The 15,099-nt window shown below is 38.8% G+C and overlaps 1 protein-coding gene across 2 annotated transcripts in view; it reads left to right on the top strand.

The window, feature by feature from the left end:
* Nucleotides 1-10,708, top strand: part of TES (testin LIM domain protein) — a 57,778-nt gene extending 47,070 nt beyond the window's left edge. For both annotated transcript variants that reach the window (XM_061414047.1, XM_061414048.1), the window contains exons 5-7: nt 458-673; nt 1,080-1,238; nt 9,447-10,708. In XM_061414047.1, coding sequence (XP_061270031.1) covers nt 458-673; nt 1,080-1,238; nt 9,447-9,635 — 564 coding nt within the window. In that variant the 3' untranslated portion in view covers nt 9,636-10,708. The remainder of the gene's footprint in view (nt 1-457; nt 674-1,079; nt 1,239-9,446) is intronic.
* The last annotated feature ends 4,391 nt before the right edge of the window (nt 10,709-15,099 follow it).

The raw sequence follows: 15,099 nt of genomic DNA, 5'->3' as shown, positions 1-15,099 counted from the left end.
AAAATTGTAACACAGACGAACCAAAAATAAGAACTAAACTTACTGTTATGTATTTCTCATAGATCCTGTTAGCATGTCAACCAACCAGGCTTAGTCCTGTATTAAAACAAAACAGAAAAAAAAAAAAATGATAGAATAAGTTTTAAGGTAATCATTTTTGAGAGAACTACTTAAAACTGAAGTGAAAATTACTATTAGCCTTTTTCCATAAGCAACTTTGATTCAGTAAACAGTGCTCTGTTACATACTGGATGCAAGAATTACATTTGGAGAACCTAGAGAAAGCCAAGAGATTCCTTTTCACATATACTAACACCATACTGCCTATATGGACAAATTACTAATTTCAGTAGAAATTATTTCTCTTGGAAGTGGTTTCTGTGAATTCCTTCTGGAACTGTTGATGAGAAGCACCGGTTTTGGATGACTAGATTGTTTTGGCTGGTTTCCCTTTCAGTCCTGCTACTGCTGCAAACTGAGTATGAAGGAGGGAGACCCAGCCATCTATGCTGAAAGGGCCGGATACGATAAACTGTGGCACCCAGCTTGTTTCGTCTGCAGTACCTGCCATGAACTCCTGGTCGACATGATTTATTTCTGGAAGAATGGCAAGCTGTACTGTGGCAGACATTACTGTGACAGTGAGAAACCCCGGTGTGCTGGCTGTGATGAGGTATGTTCTTTAGGGCCACCCGCATACAGGCTCCCTTTTGCGTCTTCCTGTGGTTCCCTCACCATGCTAACCAGGCCTCCCTTAGCGAGAGAGCAGAATGAATTAAGCCAGTATCGTGTGCTTTATTTACATCCAACGAAGTTGAATGAAAAAAACATTTCAGTCATTCTGAATGCCCATGTTTATTGTGTTGACAAATGAAGACTGTCCAGATACCTAAAACATTGATTTGAACTAAACCAAGTAATCATCCAAGTTCAAACTTTAGGTTATCCTCAGACTTCAAGCCCCTGAAAGTAGACTGATGTTCCTTGTGGATCTAAATCTGTTGTCTAAAGAACCTAGCTTGGTCATTTGAAGCAAAAAGGAAAAAACATGATTGATCTTATTTTTATCCTCTTCCTAGCTGATATTCAGTAACGAGTATACCCAGGCAGAAAACCAAAACTGGCATCTGAAACACTTCTGCTGCTTTGACTGTGACAACATCCTAGCTGGGGAAATATACGTGATGGTCAATGACAAGCCTGTGTGCAAACCCTGTTATGTGAAGAACCATGCTGAGGTAAGAGACACCTTGGGATTCAGTAGCCTTGACCTGCTTTATTTAGGTCTCTTACAAAGGAGAAACAGAAAGTACTACTCTCAAATAGGAAACAGGTGAACTCTACCATACGGTGTTAAAATCCGGTAATTCAAAAACAGTACGTGCGTTGAATAGGATGAACCACCTCAAGACTCTGTATATGCAGTTTATACTATAAAGTGCTACTTGATAACCAAATCTCCACCAAAAAAATTCCTTAATGGGAGTAAGATTGATTGATTCTCATCATACAGATGAGCTTTCACTTAAATTAAGGTTTTTAGAGACTGTTCATATGCCTTAGCTCTATTTGAATGTTTATAAATTTCTGTTCATGTTACCAGATCATGCACTGTGGCTTTGTTTTTGCTACCTGGAGATTGTACAGTGCCCTTTCTTAAACCCTCACTGAATTAATATATATGTGAAACAAAATTTCAGAACAAAATTTGACTTGCGTGTTTATTTGCATAAGCCAAACATTCAAATATTTCATGTGGAAGTACATATATGTATGTGTATACACACACAGAGACACACACATATGTGTATATGTATAAAATCGACCATGCTTACACAGAGCTTCTATTGCATGATGGCCCAGAGATAGATAAAGAGTTGACCATATATGGTAAAACTTATAATCCAGGAATATTAAAAGGATAGATGTTTACTTTATATACAGGTAAATAAGTACTAAAGATCTCCCTGAACTATCAACTAGAGGAGACTCCTGGCTGAGGAATATAATGATATATTTATATAGTTCTAGAAGTATGATATTATTAATATGAAAATAAGGTTAAGAAGTTTTGGTGTCAGTGCCAATTTTCAACATTTACCCATTGCCCTCAGATATAATCCATCAGCCATCATTTTCTATCAACTCTTCTCATCAATGTATCTCAGGTTCTCACAGTTACAACTATTCCACTTCAGAGCTTTATTTTTTGTCATATTGATTATTATAGCAACCTCAAATTTGGCCTCCCCACTAACATTCTTCTTGTTCAAAGCTACCTTCCATAATGATGGAAGATAATCCTTCTAAAATGAAAACCTGATCATTAAGCCTTTACTTGATAGATCCAGCCCCTTCTTACCTATCCAGCCACTTTTACTAGTTGTTCAGTCGAGTCCAACTCTTTGTGATCCTGTGGACTGCAGCAGGCCAGGCTTCCCTACTAGTTATCTAACCCAAATCATATCATTTCCCAAGCTACCTGCATTTCGTAGTTTATACTGTTCTTTGTCTTCTGCTAACACTCATTCCTTTGTCTGATATATCTTCCTATTCTGTTTTTATTTATTTTTGGCTGTGCCACGTGGCTTGTGGGATCTTAGTTCCCTGACCAGGGATCAAACCCAGGCCCCTGCCAGTAAAATCACCAGGTATTAACCACTGGGTTGCCAGAGGATCCCCTTCCTGTTTGACCTGATTATGCATGCACACTCCTCCAGACTCAGTTTAAGCTTAACTTTTTCAGAACACCTTTCCTGATTCCCTACCCTTGTTCTACCCCTTTCTCTCTGGCTAGGCAGGATGTCTCTGTTCCCTTGGGGTTCTTTGTGTACTTACCCACATGTGTGATTGTCAATATCACACCTCTGTCTCTTCCACCAGACTGTAAATAGCTGGAGCATAGAGCTTCCCTCTATTTCCATACCCTCAATGTCTGCACTTAGGAAATATTTGAGTGACTGACTTGTGTTTTAACATTTCTCATTTTCTGTGAGGGTCAGCATGGACCCTCCTTATATCTGAGAATAAGATGTTGAATCACTATGCAGTCTAATAGATCATTTAGCTTAAAAACAATGCTTCTTTGAATGTAGTTGCAACAGTTCTCTACTGAAGAGGGTTGTCATAATAAGCAGTTCACTGTATTGTGTGTTACCTTGGCCTCAAGGACTAGAATGTAAACTCCATGAGGGCAGGGATTTTGTCTGCTGCTTTTCTGTACTATTTTCAACACTAGAACAACACAGGAGGCACTCATGTTTGTAGAATAAAGCTTTTAACAGATGAAGCTACTTTGTTATTAATACAAGCTTCTCTCCATTCCGTTGCAGTAGTTATTGGAGAGGAATAACTACAGAGAGAATGCAGGAAACTCTAAATTATTTAGCTTTATAATATAGCATGATTTATTTTAGAAGGTGTACTTTCTCAATAAGATACACTGTTGCCATGTGCTTAATACTAAAATGAATATTTATCGCCTGAACAAAACTTAGGTGATAGCAGCATGCTAAAGGATATAAAAATTGGAAGATTGTCTAGTTCTGGGCATTGATCTGCTTAGATCTTTTAATTTTAAAAAGAAAAAAAAAAAGGAGTGAGAATATAAATTATTTTTAGACCTAAAGTGAAAACCTCAACTCAAAAAAGGACTTTTCTGAAGAAAAAATTAACCTGGAAGAATGGGAAATACACTTAGTTTGTCTCTGCATGGTCTCTGGAATTCCAGTCTCAAATGGCCACCCCAAGATTTCACATCTCTGAGATTTCACAGGACCCTCCTGCTAGAGAGCAAGCATCATTATCAATTTTTTAATTTTATAATGTATATACAAATAAAATAAGTAGGAATTGAAGGAAATAATAACATATTGGATTATTAGCTTTAATTAAGAATTCAGGATAATCAAATATCAAGCATAAAGTGGTGAATGAAGTCCATCAGCTCCCTGACCAGTCCTGGAGTCTCCAGACCCTTAGTTGAGACCAGGGCAGCTTTCAGATTTACGAAGAATTAGGGATAGGGATCAATGGCAACCCACTCCAGTGTTCTTGCCTAGAGAAACCCAGGGACAGGGGAGCCTGGTGGGCTGCCATCTATGGGGTTGCAGAGAGTTGGACACAACTGAAGCGATTTAGGAGCAGCAGCAGGGATAGGGATTGGTAGTTTTTACCTGGGGACACGTCAGATTTAGGGATGAATGGCAATCAGATTATTAATAAACATAAATTTTCTGAAGCCCACAAACCCTACATTCTATGCTATTTCAGTTCAGTCACTCAGTCATGTCCGACTCTTTGTGACTCCATGAACTGCAGCACGCCAGGCCTCCCTGTCCATCACCAACTCCCGGAGTTTACCCAAACTCATATCCATTGAGGCAGTGATGCCATCCAACCATCTCATCCTCTGTCATCCCCTTCTCCTCCTGCCTTCAGTCTTTCCCAGTATCAGGGTCTTTTCATATGAGTCAGCTCTTCGCATCAGGTGGCCAAAGTATTGGAGTTTCAGCTTCAGCATCACTCCTTCCAGTGAACACCCAGGACTGATCTCCTATAGGATGGACTGGTTGGATCTCCTTGCAGTCCAAGGGACTCTCAAGAGTCTTCTCCAACACCACAGTTCAAAAGCATCCGTTCTTCAACTCTCAGCTTTCTTTATACTCCAACTCTCACATCCATACATGACCACTGGAAAAATCATAGCCTTGATTAGATGAACTTTTGTTGGCAAAGTAATGTCTCTGCTTTTTAATATGCTGCCTAGGTTGGTCATAACTTTCCTTCCAAGGAGTAAGCATCTTTTAATTTCATGGCTGCAGTCACCATCTGCAGTGATTTTGGAGCCCCCCAAAATAAAGTCAGCTACTGTTTCCACTCTTTCCCCATCTATTTCCCATGAAGTGATGGGACCAGATGCCATGATCTTCATTTTCTGAATGTTGAGCTTTAAGCCAACTTTTTCACTCTCCTCTTTCACTTTCATCAAGAGGTGCTTTAGTTCTTCACTTTCTGCTATAACGGTGGTATCATCTGCATATCTGAGGTTATTGATATTTCTCCCGGTAATCTTGATTCCAGCTTGTGCTTCTTCCAGCCCAGCATTTCTCATGATGTACTCTGCATAGAAGTTAAATAAGCAGGGTGACAATATACAGCCTTGACGGACTCCTTTTCCTATTTGGAAGCAGTCTGTTGTTCCATGTCCAGTTCTAACTGGTGCTTCCTGACCTGCATACAGGTTTCTCAAGAGGCAGGTCAGGTGGTCTGGTATTCCCTTCTCTTTCAGAATTTTCCACAGTTTCTTGTGATCCACACAGTCAAAGACTTTGGCATAGTCAATAAAGCAGAAATAGATGTTTTTCTGGAACTCTCTTGCCTTTTCCATGATCCACTGGATGTTGGCAATTTGATCTCTGGTTCCTCTGCCTTTTTTAAAACCAGCTTGAACATCTGGAAGTTCACGGTTCACATATTGCTGAAGCCTGGCTTGGAGAATTTTGAGCATTACTTTACTAGCATGTGAGATGAGTGCAATTGTGCGGTAGTTTGAGCATTCTTTGGCATTGCCTTTCTTTGGGATTGGAATGAAAACGGACCTTTTCCAGTCCTGTGGCCACTCTGAGTTTTCCCAATTTGCTGGCATATTGAGCGCAGCACTTTCACAGCATCATTCAGGATTTGAAATAGCTCAACTGGAATTCCATCACCTCCACTAGCTTTGTTTGTAGTGATGCTTCCTAAAGCCCACTTGGCTTCACATTCCAGGATGTCTGGCTCTAGTTGAGTGTGAGTGATCACACCATTATGATTATCTGGGTCATGAAGATCTTTTTTGTATAGTTCTGTGTATTCTTGCCACCTCTTCTTAATATCTTCTTCTTCTGTTAGGTCCATACCTTTTCTGTCCTTTATTGAACCCATCTTTGCAGGCTTCTCTGGTGGTTCAGATGGTAAAGCATCTGCCTACAATGTGGGAGACCCAGATTTGATCCCTGGGTCGGGAAGATCCTCTGAAGAAGGAAATGGCAACCGACCCCAGTACTCTTGCCTAGAAAATCCCATGGACAGAGGAGCGTGGTAGGCTATATATACTCCATGGGGTCACAAAGAGTTGGACACGACTGAGCTACTTCAGTTTCACTTTGCATGAAATGTTCCCTTGGTATCTCTAATTTTCTTGAAGAGATCTCTAGTCTTTCCCATTCTATTGTTTTCCTCTGTTTCTTTGCATTGATCACTGAGGAGCTATTTGTAAGGCCTCCTCAGACAGCCATTTTGCTTTTTTGCATTTCTTTTTCTTGGGAATGGTCTTGATTCCTGTCTCCTGTACAATGTCACGAACCTCCATCCATAGTTCATCAGGCACTCTGTCTATCAGATCTAGTCCCTTAAATCTATCTCACTTCCACTGTATAGTCATAAGGGATTTAAATTAGGTCATACCTGAATGGTCTAGTGGTTTTCCCCACTTTACAATTTAAGTCTGAATTTGGCAACAAGGAGTTCATGATCCGAGCCACAGTCAGTTCCCAGTCTTGTTTTTGCTGACTGTATAGAGCTTCTCCATCTTTGGCTGCAAAGAATATAACCCATCTGATTTTGGTGTTGACCATCTGGTGATGTCCATGTGTAGAGTCTTCTTTTGTGTTGTTGGAAGAGGGTGTTTGCTATGACCAGTGTGTTCTCTTGGCAGAACTCTATTAACCTTTGCCCTGGTTCATTCTGTACTCCAAGGCCAAATTTGCCTGTTACTGCTGTTTAGTATGTTAAATCTTTTTACCAAAACAGTTTCCTTAATTGTACATAGAACAGTAGTTATCACTTTTTTAAAATTGCAGTGAATACGTGAGTTTTGAAAGATTATAAAATGATCTAAAAATATTATTAAAGGGCTGAGATACAGAGGGTAGATCATGATCTAAAATCAGGGGAATAAAAAATTGAGTGTGAAAACAACAAAGAGCTACATTCTAAATGAATTACAAAGCTATAAAAATGAATTTATACAAAAGCAATTGCTTGCATGGTGCAGCTTCAGATTAGGAGTCATTGTAATCAAAACAGTCATTTTTGTTGTATTTAGGATTGATCATGCAAAGATCTCCCCTGCCTCTCAGGGAAGACTGGGTTGACATAAACTGTGAAATAAGGAGTTACAGTCTCTGTAATTAGAAACCTTGCAGTTATCTAAAAATATAGAAAGCATTACTATATTGCAGGTCTGAAATGGATATCTGTACCAAGGCCTTGCACCACATGCTAAATCAATTCACCCAGTGAGTGGCAGTCACACACCTGTGACCCTCCTCATCCCATCCACCTTCATCACACAGGAATTCCTGACAATCACATTAAGAGACCAAGAGTGCAGAAGATTAGCCACTTTTATGTAATGCTGGACAATCTTACTGGTTTCTTCATTTGTTATGAAATATTTAAAAGAAAAATATTAGTTTCATTCATAACACATATAAACAAGAAGGCATATGAACTATCTAATGTTTTGGAGCTCTCAGTTGGGTAGTTTTGTCTTCTGCTGTAATAATGCCAGTTATTCATTTATTTTCTCGCTAAACATGTTCAGCTAAAGAAGAAAATTATGTGTGTTTGCGGGTGTGGATGTGTGTATCTCATATTTATCTGTACATAACATACATATATACTGAATGGCATATTGAATATAAGTGCTAATATTCCATGATATTTGATTTTACATAAATTATAACATGACAGAAGAGATATTTTTAGTGCACACTAATTATTCTCAAACACTGTCAGTATTTTTGATTGAGTCCTGAATTACTTTGAACATAGTTTTCACTTGTGTGTGCTAAGTCACTTCAGTCGTGTCCGACTCTTCGCAACCCCGTGGACCATAGCCCGCCAGGCTCCTCTGTCCATGGGATTCTGCAGGCACGAATACTGGAGTGGGTTGCCATTCCCTTCTCCAGATTTTCACTTACTGCTGTCTAGAAATTAGTAGTGTTAATCATCTCGCATGTCATAGGTAAGACTGGTAAAATTATCACTTCAGAGCTTTAGTGAATGAGGAAAAAATCTTTTTTAAAAAGACTATTTTTTAGAGCAGTTTTAGGTTTATAACAAAATTAAGAGGGAACTACAGAGATTTTTCCCATATATTCCCTTCTCCCACACATGCATTGCCTTATGCATTATCAACATCACTCACAAGAGTGGTGCGTTTTTTAACAAGGATGAATCTACATGGATATATCATAATCACCCAAAGTCCATAGTTTAGCTTAGAGTTCACTCTTGTTGTGTATTCTCTGGTTTGGACAAATGGCATATATCCATCATTGTAATATCATACAGAATATTTTTACTGGCCTATACGCCCTCTGTGCTCTGCCTGTTCATCTCTTCAAGCTGCCTGTCTCCTACTCCATACCCCTAGCAACCAGTGATCTTTTTATTTTCTCCCTAGTTTTGCCTTTGCTAGAATGTCATATAGTTGCAAGCATATAGCATATAGCTTTTCCACATTAGCTTCTTTCACTTAGTAATGTGCATTTAAGTTTCCTCCATGGCTTGATAGCTCATGTCGTTTTAGCTCTGAGTAGTATGAATGTGGAGACTTCCCTGGTGGCTCAGACAGTAAAAGCATCTGCCTACAATGCGGGAGACCCGGGTTCGATCCCTGGGTTGGGAAGATCCCCTGGAGAAGGAAATGGCAACCCACTCCAGTATTCTTGCCTGGAAAATCCCATGGACAGAGGAGCCTGGCAGGCTACAGTCCATGGGGTCGCAAAGAGTCAGACATGACTGAGTGACTTCACTTGAGTATGAATGTATTATAGTTTCTTTATCCATTTACCCACTGATGGACATCCTGGTTGCTTCCAGATTTTGGCAATTACAATTAAAGCATCACGTGCAGGTTTCTTTGTGGACATAAGTTTTCAAGTCATTTAGATAAATACCAAAGAGCATGACTGCTGGAGTATATAATTAAAGTACGCTTAGTTTTCTTATAAGAAACTGCCAAACTGCCTTCCACACGAGTTGAAACATTTTGCATTCCCACCAGCAATGGGTGAGAGTTCCTATTGTTCCTGCCAGCATTTGTGATATAGGAAAAATCATAAAACTTAAAAAAAATAACTGCTAATATACAATCTAATAGATACAGTGGAACCCAACACACTGCTTTGGAACTTCAAGACTTTCTGCCTTGAACACCCATGGCTTATCTTAGAAGCATCAAGTGCTATTTGGACTTCACCTGTTATTTCTCACATGCTCCGCATATAACTATGAAGGTTAACTAGAAGGTCATTCTCAGTTGTGTATCTTTAAGATTGTCATTCTTGGTTTATTTTGCCATCTAAAGAAATGCGTTGTTTGTTCTAACGTGAAAATGTTATCATCACAGTTTGATCTCTCATCCTCTTCTCTTCTTTGTATAACTGCCTTAACAGGTATGTCAAGGATGCCACAATGCCATTGATCCCGAAGTGCAGCGAGTGACCTATAACAACTTTAGCTGGCACGCGTCCACAGAGTGCTTTCTGTGCTCCTGCTGCAGCAAGTGTCTCATTGGGCAGAAGTTCATGCCCGTAGAAGGGATGGTTTTCTGCTCCGTGGAGTGTAAGAAGATGATGTCTTAAGAGGAGAGCACCAAGCAATATTGAGCCCTAGCTATCCAGAGTGGTCTGCATTTCTACTGTAAAATGCAATTTGGAAAAATAAAAGGAAAAAAAAAAAAACTATAATGAAAACCAGGAAATTTTGTTCAGTATCTTTCTTTGATGTTTTTCCTAACCAAATTTTTGCATCTCAATTTTTAAAACCTGCTTTAAGCATTTAATTTTTAAAATGGTAAAGAATTTTACCTTTCTTTGGCTTTCCAGATGTAAAATCTTCTGAGTTGAAAGCTTGAGTTTAATGTCTTCATATTCCTACCTTCTTCATGCCAAACACAATATATATGAAACACTTAAAAGTTAGTGTTTGAATGGAAAGATGAGCATTTCATGTTCTATATTCTGTTTCCCTTCTTGTATAAAATGAAAAGGAAATTAAACTTGCCCTAATGCCAAGGCTGTACTTTTATTGCCTCATCTTATTCGCTGAATTTTGTAGTGATACACAGTGAATTCTTTTGACAGAGAAAATAGAAATGCAGCATAGTATGAAGAACTGTTATCATTTTAATGTCTATGCATTTGCTATTTCCTAACTTAGGCAGAAATGGCTTTACTGCATATCTCTATTTTTTTTTTAATCTGCTCTACCTCTCACTATCCTCTTTGTAAGCTGATGACCTCCATTTGTGGCCTTGAATATTTTATTGTCACGTGTGGCTTCCACACTTTTTACTTCTATAGATGATTTTTGGCAAGCCACTCATTTATGTTATATTTTCAATCCAAAGAACATGTATACTTTTTTGTATCCAAGAAACTATAACTTGTACTCTTTGCACTTGGCTCTGTGGTTTGAATAGACTTTTTGCACGGTTTCCATTCTTTTCTAATGGATACTGTCCTATGATATGATGACTGTTTGTGGATATATAACAAATGTCTTCTTTGCCTGTGTGCTTCCTTCCTTAGGTATTTCTAATGTTTATTTTTCCTTTTCTACTTCCATACAAAGCTATGCACTATGAAAATTAAATGGAATGAATGATATATGTATTACTATTCAAAATAAAGTCTCTTTCACTTTAATAATTATACCTTTATTTTTTGTATCTTTTTCATTTGAGAGCCAAAAAGTCCTTCTGCAATTAAGCATTTGTTACAGCAGGGGGCAGTGTTTCCAAGGATAAAAAATAACCTGACAAATAAGGGCTACTTCCTGACAGAACAGAAACTAGACTTTTCATTATGATGAAGGGATAAGTTTTATGAAACTTCATAATAAGTGAAAGCATTTAAATAGTTGGTTTTCAAGTCATGCACGAGTTTTTTCTTTCAGAAAAAAGAGTGTCATTTTAATTGACATCAGGAAAGCTACATTCTTTGCAGGTAAGTCTAATGAAGTATTAACTCTTATACTCAAACTGCAACTCTGGATTTCTATGAATTTTTTTTCACAGCAGCCTATTGTGAAAAAGGAAGCAAATGTGGAATAGTTGCAGCTTTGTTCTTCCTAATATTAGCAGGTTATGAGGGTTTTTTTTTTTCCCCTCAGTCTAAAGTATTTGTCACAGTAGAAGTAGCACTTTTCTCTGACACATACCCAGGATAATTTGATTATTTTTGAGCTCATATTTGTTTGGCTAATAGTGTTTCTCCTAAATTTTATACCCCACACCCCCACCCATCCTAACTCCACACTCACTAACATACCAACGTCCACATCTATTCCCTCTCTGCATTAGGCTTTCCTCAGCCATGAAGAAGTGAGTTGAACACGTCACCTTATCCAAGAAGTAATCTAATCCTACATATAATTTTAAATGCTAATGTCACAGATATCCATCATTGTCTGTATGTATCACTTTATGCTTTCTCTCATTTACCTTTGTCTCAAATGGCAAAAGATGTATTTCCACTGCATTTTTTCTGTGAGGTTTAACAGCTTAATTTTCCCAAACATGGCTAAGTGAGAATAAACTGAAACAATTTCTCTGCGTGTTAACAGAACTACTCTTCACAGGTCTGCCTGCACAGCCTCTTCTCTCCTGGAGCTGAGATTGAAGCAGGCTGTTTTGGAGATGGAGAGGCTCAAGAAATTTGGTTAAATCCATCTCTCACTACCTGAGATACTGATTGCATGAATATTAGGTATTTCCGGAAAGAAGAAACTACTTTGCCTGAGGAATACAGAACCTTTGTTTTGATTCATTCCCCTGACTTAGTTTTACTTTGGCCTTGTAATACAATAGAATGAACTGTAATGAAATGTAATGCAAGAGAATGTGCACCATTTTCATTGTTCATCACACTTTTTTTTTTTTTTAAGGGTTTTCAAATACTTTGCCCTTTAAGTACTTAACAAGAGAGTAAGATGGTTACTAGATTCTATAAGATTTTCTTTTTCTCTAGCACTTAGGATATGGTCACCCCATTTTATATAGTCATGACTTTATATTCTGCATTGACTTCAATTCTAAATAATGGCTTACTTGATACAGGTGCCAGCAGTAAATCCTTCCCTTGCAATGGGGAAAATATAAGAAAGTAATATTTCTATCTGAATGTATGCATTTTTTCCTTCAAAAATAGATATGAAGAATAACCTTTTGGCCTACTTACTTCCTATGGGGTCAATAAGTGGAAATTTCTATCATCCAAATCCCATTTAAATTATATTTTTCAAATATATAGCTTATCCCCTTTTTGAGAAGGCAGTGGCACCCCACTCCAGTACTCTTGCCTGGAAGAGCCCATGGACAGAGGAGTCTGCTAGGCTGCAGTCCATGGGGTCGCTAAGAGTCAGACACGACTGAGCGCCTTCACTTTCACTTTTCACTTTCATGAATTGGAGGAGGAAATGGCAACCCACTCCAGTGTTCTTGCCTGGAGAATCCCAGGGACGGTGGGGCCTGGTGGGCTGCTGTCTATGGGGTCTCACAGAGTCGGACACGACTGAAGTGACTTAGCAGCAGCAGCAGCATAGCAGGCATTTGACTAACATGTCTGTGTATTGATAATTAGCAGTTGAGAGACCCTTAACCTGAAAGGGACTAGATCAGGAGGGACAGGATACTGGAATATGAACCACACAATAAAGGTACCACAGACAGTAAGAAAATAAATGTCTTTTCCCCTCTTATTCACCTGTTCAGCAGTGAGTACTTGAGAACAGCAATGTTAGATGCAGAAAGAGAAGGGAGATATTTCTTTCCTGAGACCCAGGAAGTTCGAAAGATTTTGACACATCAGTTGGTGGAGTATATTGAAGTAATACATTTATCATCCTTATTGGAAGAATCAGACATATTAGAATGACTAATCATGAACTCATTCACAGAATTTGCATATCCTGTTCATCTTTTAAGGGCTTCCCAGGTGGCTCAGTGGTAAAGAATCCTCCTACCAATGCAGGAGATGCAGGTTTGATCCCTGGGTTGAGAAGATTCCCTGGAGTAGAAAATGGCAACCCACTCCCATAAGCTTGCCTGGAGAATCCCATGGACAGAGGAGCCTGGCAGGCTGCAGTCCAGATTGCTTCAAAGGGTTGGACACGATTGAGCACACATGTATTCATCTCTAAACAGAAGGATTTTGCTCTTAACTTTTGAATACAATTGTAATTTTAAGAAATCAGTGTATTTTTGTTATCCAGTCCCTTTAAGAAATACAAGTTGCTTAAGAGACTAGTCATCATACTTTTTGGTATGGTGTCTTATTTATTTATTTATTTATTTATTTATTTTTGAAATGAGGGGCTGAAGTTGTTTTTCCTTTAATCAACTCTAGCTGAAACTTCTGTGACTCTGAAGTCTTCAAGCACAGATTTCCAAATCTGACTTTGAAGTATTTCAGCCCAATTTCACCAAAGTCAAGAGATTCATTACTGACTCATTCTTAAGGAATTTTCAACACGCAGTGTTTAAGTTCATCCAACTTCACCATGGTTACCAAAGAGACACCACAGCCCAAGATGAGCATTAAGCCTTTGTCTTAAGATGCCCTGGCATATCTGAACTTGTCTTCTGGCTGTTCACTTAATTCCTCAGAAAACTTATGACTCCATCAGTGTCTCCATAAAATAGCACTTTACCACACATTCTTGCTAGATATGTCCTGCCCCTCCCAGACCTCTCCCAATTTGAGTGCTCAGTGAGAACTCTTAACATTGAACTGGATATTCATGTACATGAACGGACTCACTGGGGTACATGGGTGTGTTTTGAGCAAACAACCTAAAACACATTCTTGCTTGATTAATGAGATTTTTTTTTCATGTATTTACTAGATGTTTAAATACCTTTAGCTAAGTATTTTATCTCTTCATGGGCTGACAACATGGCATTGTAGCTTCTATTTAATCTGATAATGTATTTTGAAACCCTCAAGACATCATTAACCTTTCATATTGTTTTGAATGGCATTTTATGCTGACATTTTTAAAGGAGACTATTGATTTTTCTTCAGTGATACTTTTCCCCAGGATATCTTGACCTTCAGACAATAACACAAACAATTTGTACCCAGGTATCTTTACTAGAGCCAGCTATTGAATGCAGAAACATTTGAATTGACATTCCCAAGTAGTGACTAACTTTGAAAGCATGATGGCATGGTTCAAAGGAGGGCTGAGGTTAGAAGTCTAGAGACCTGGCTAAGTCCCACTGATCCTCTCTCTCCTCACAGTTTTACTGAGTAGAACAGAGGAAAGATTGTTGGATTTGAGGAGTCTGGGAAATAACAGGCCTGAGTGTGGGTTGGACATCTACAAATATATTGAAGTCACCAAGAACGGTAACTTCAAAATTGGGAAAGGAATACGTCAAGGCTGTATATTGTCACTGTTTATTTAACTTACATGCAGAGTACATCATGTGAAATGCCAGGCTGGATGAATCACAAGCTGGAATCCCAGATCGCTGGGAGAGAGAACAAACTGAGACATGCAGATGATATCACCCTAATAGCAGAAAATGAAGAGGAACTAAACAGCCTCTTGATTAGGGTGAAAGAGGAAAGTGAAAAAGCTGGCTTAAAACAACATTCAAAAAACATTTGAATGGCATCTGATCCTATCACTTCATGGCAAATAGATGGGGAAAAAGTAAAAACAGTGGCAGATTTTATTTTCTTGAGCTCTAAAATCACTGTGGATGGTGGCTTGGCAGCTACAAAATTAAAAGACACTTGCTCCTTAGAAGAAAAGCAGTGACAACCTTAGACAGCATAGTAAAAAGCAGAGACATCACTTTGCTGACAAAGGTCCGTATACTTAAAGGTATGGGCTTCCCCTGGTGGCTCAGTGGTAAAAATCTGCCTGCAAAGCAGGGGTGGCAGGAGATGCAGTTCAATCCCTGGGTTGGGAAGATGCTCTGGAGGAGGAAATGGCAACCCATTCCAGTATTCTTGCCTGGAGAATCCCATGGACAGAGGAGCCTGGCAGTCCATAGGGTTGCAAAGAGTCAGACACAACTGAAGCGACTTAGCA

This window comes from Bos javanicus, chromosome 4 (assembly GCF_032452875.1).
Source record: "Bos javanicus breed banteng chromosome 4, ARS-OSU_banteng_1.0, whole genome shotgun sequence".
Lineage (NCBI taxonomy): Eukaryota > Metazoa > Chordata > Mammalia > Artiodactyla > Bovidae > Bos > Bos javanicus.
This window is presented reverse-complemented; position numbering and strand designations above follow the sequence as displayed.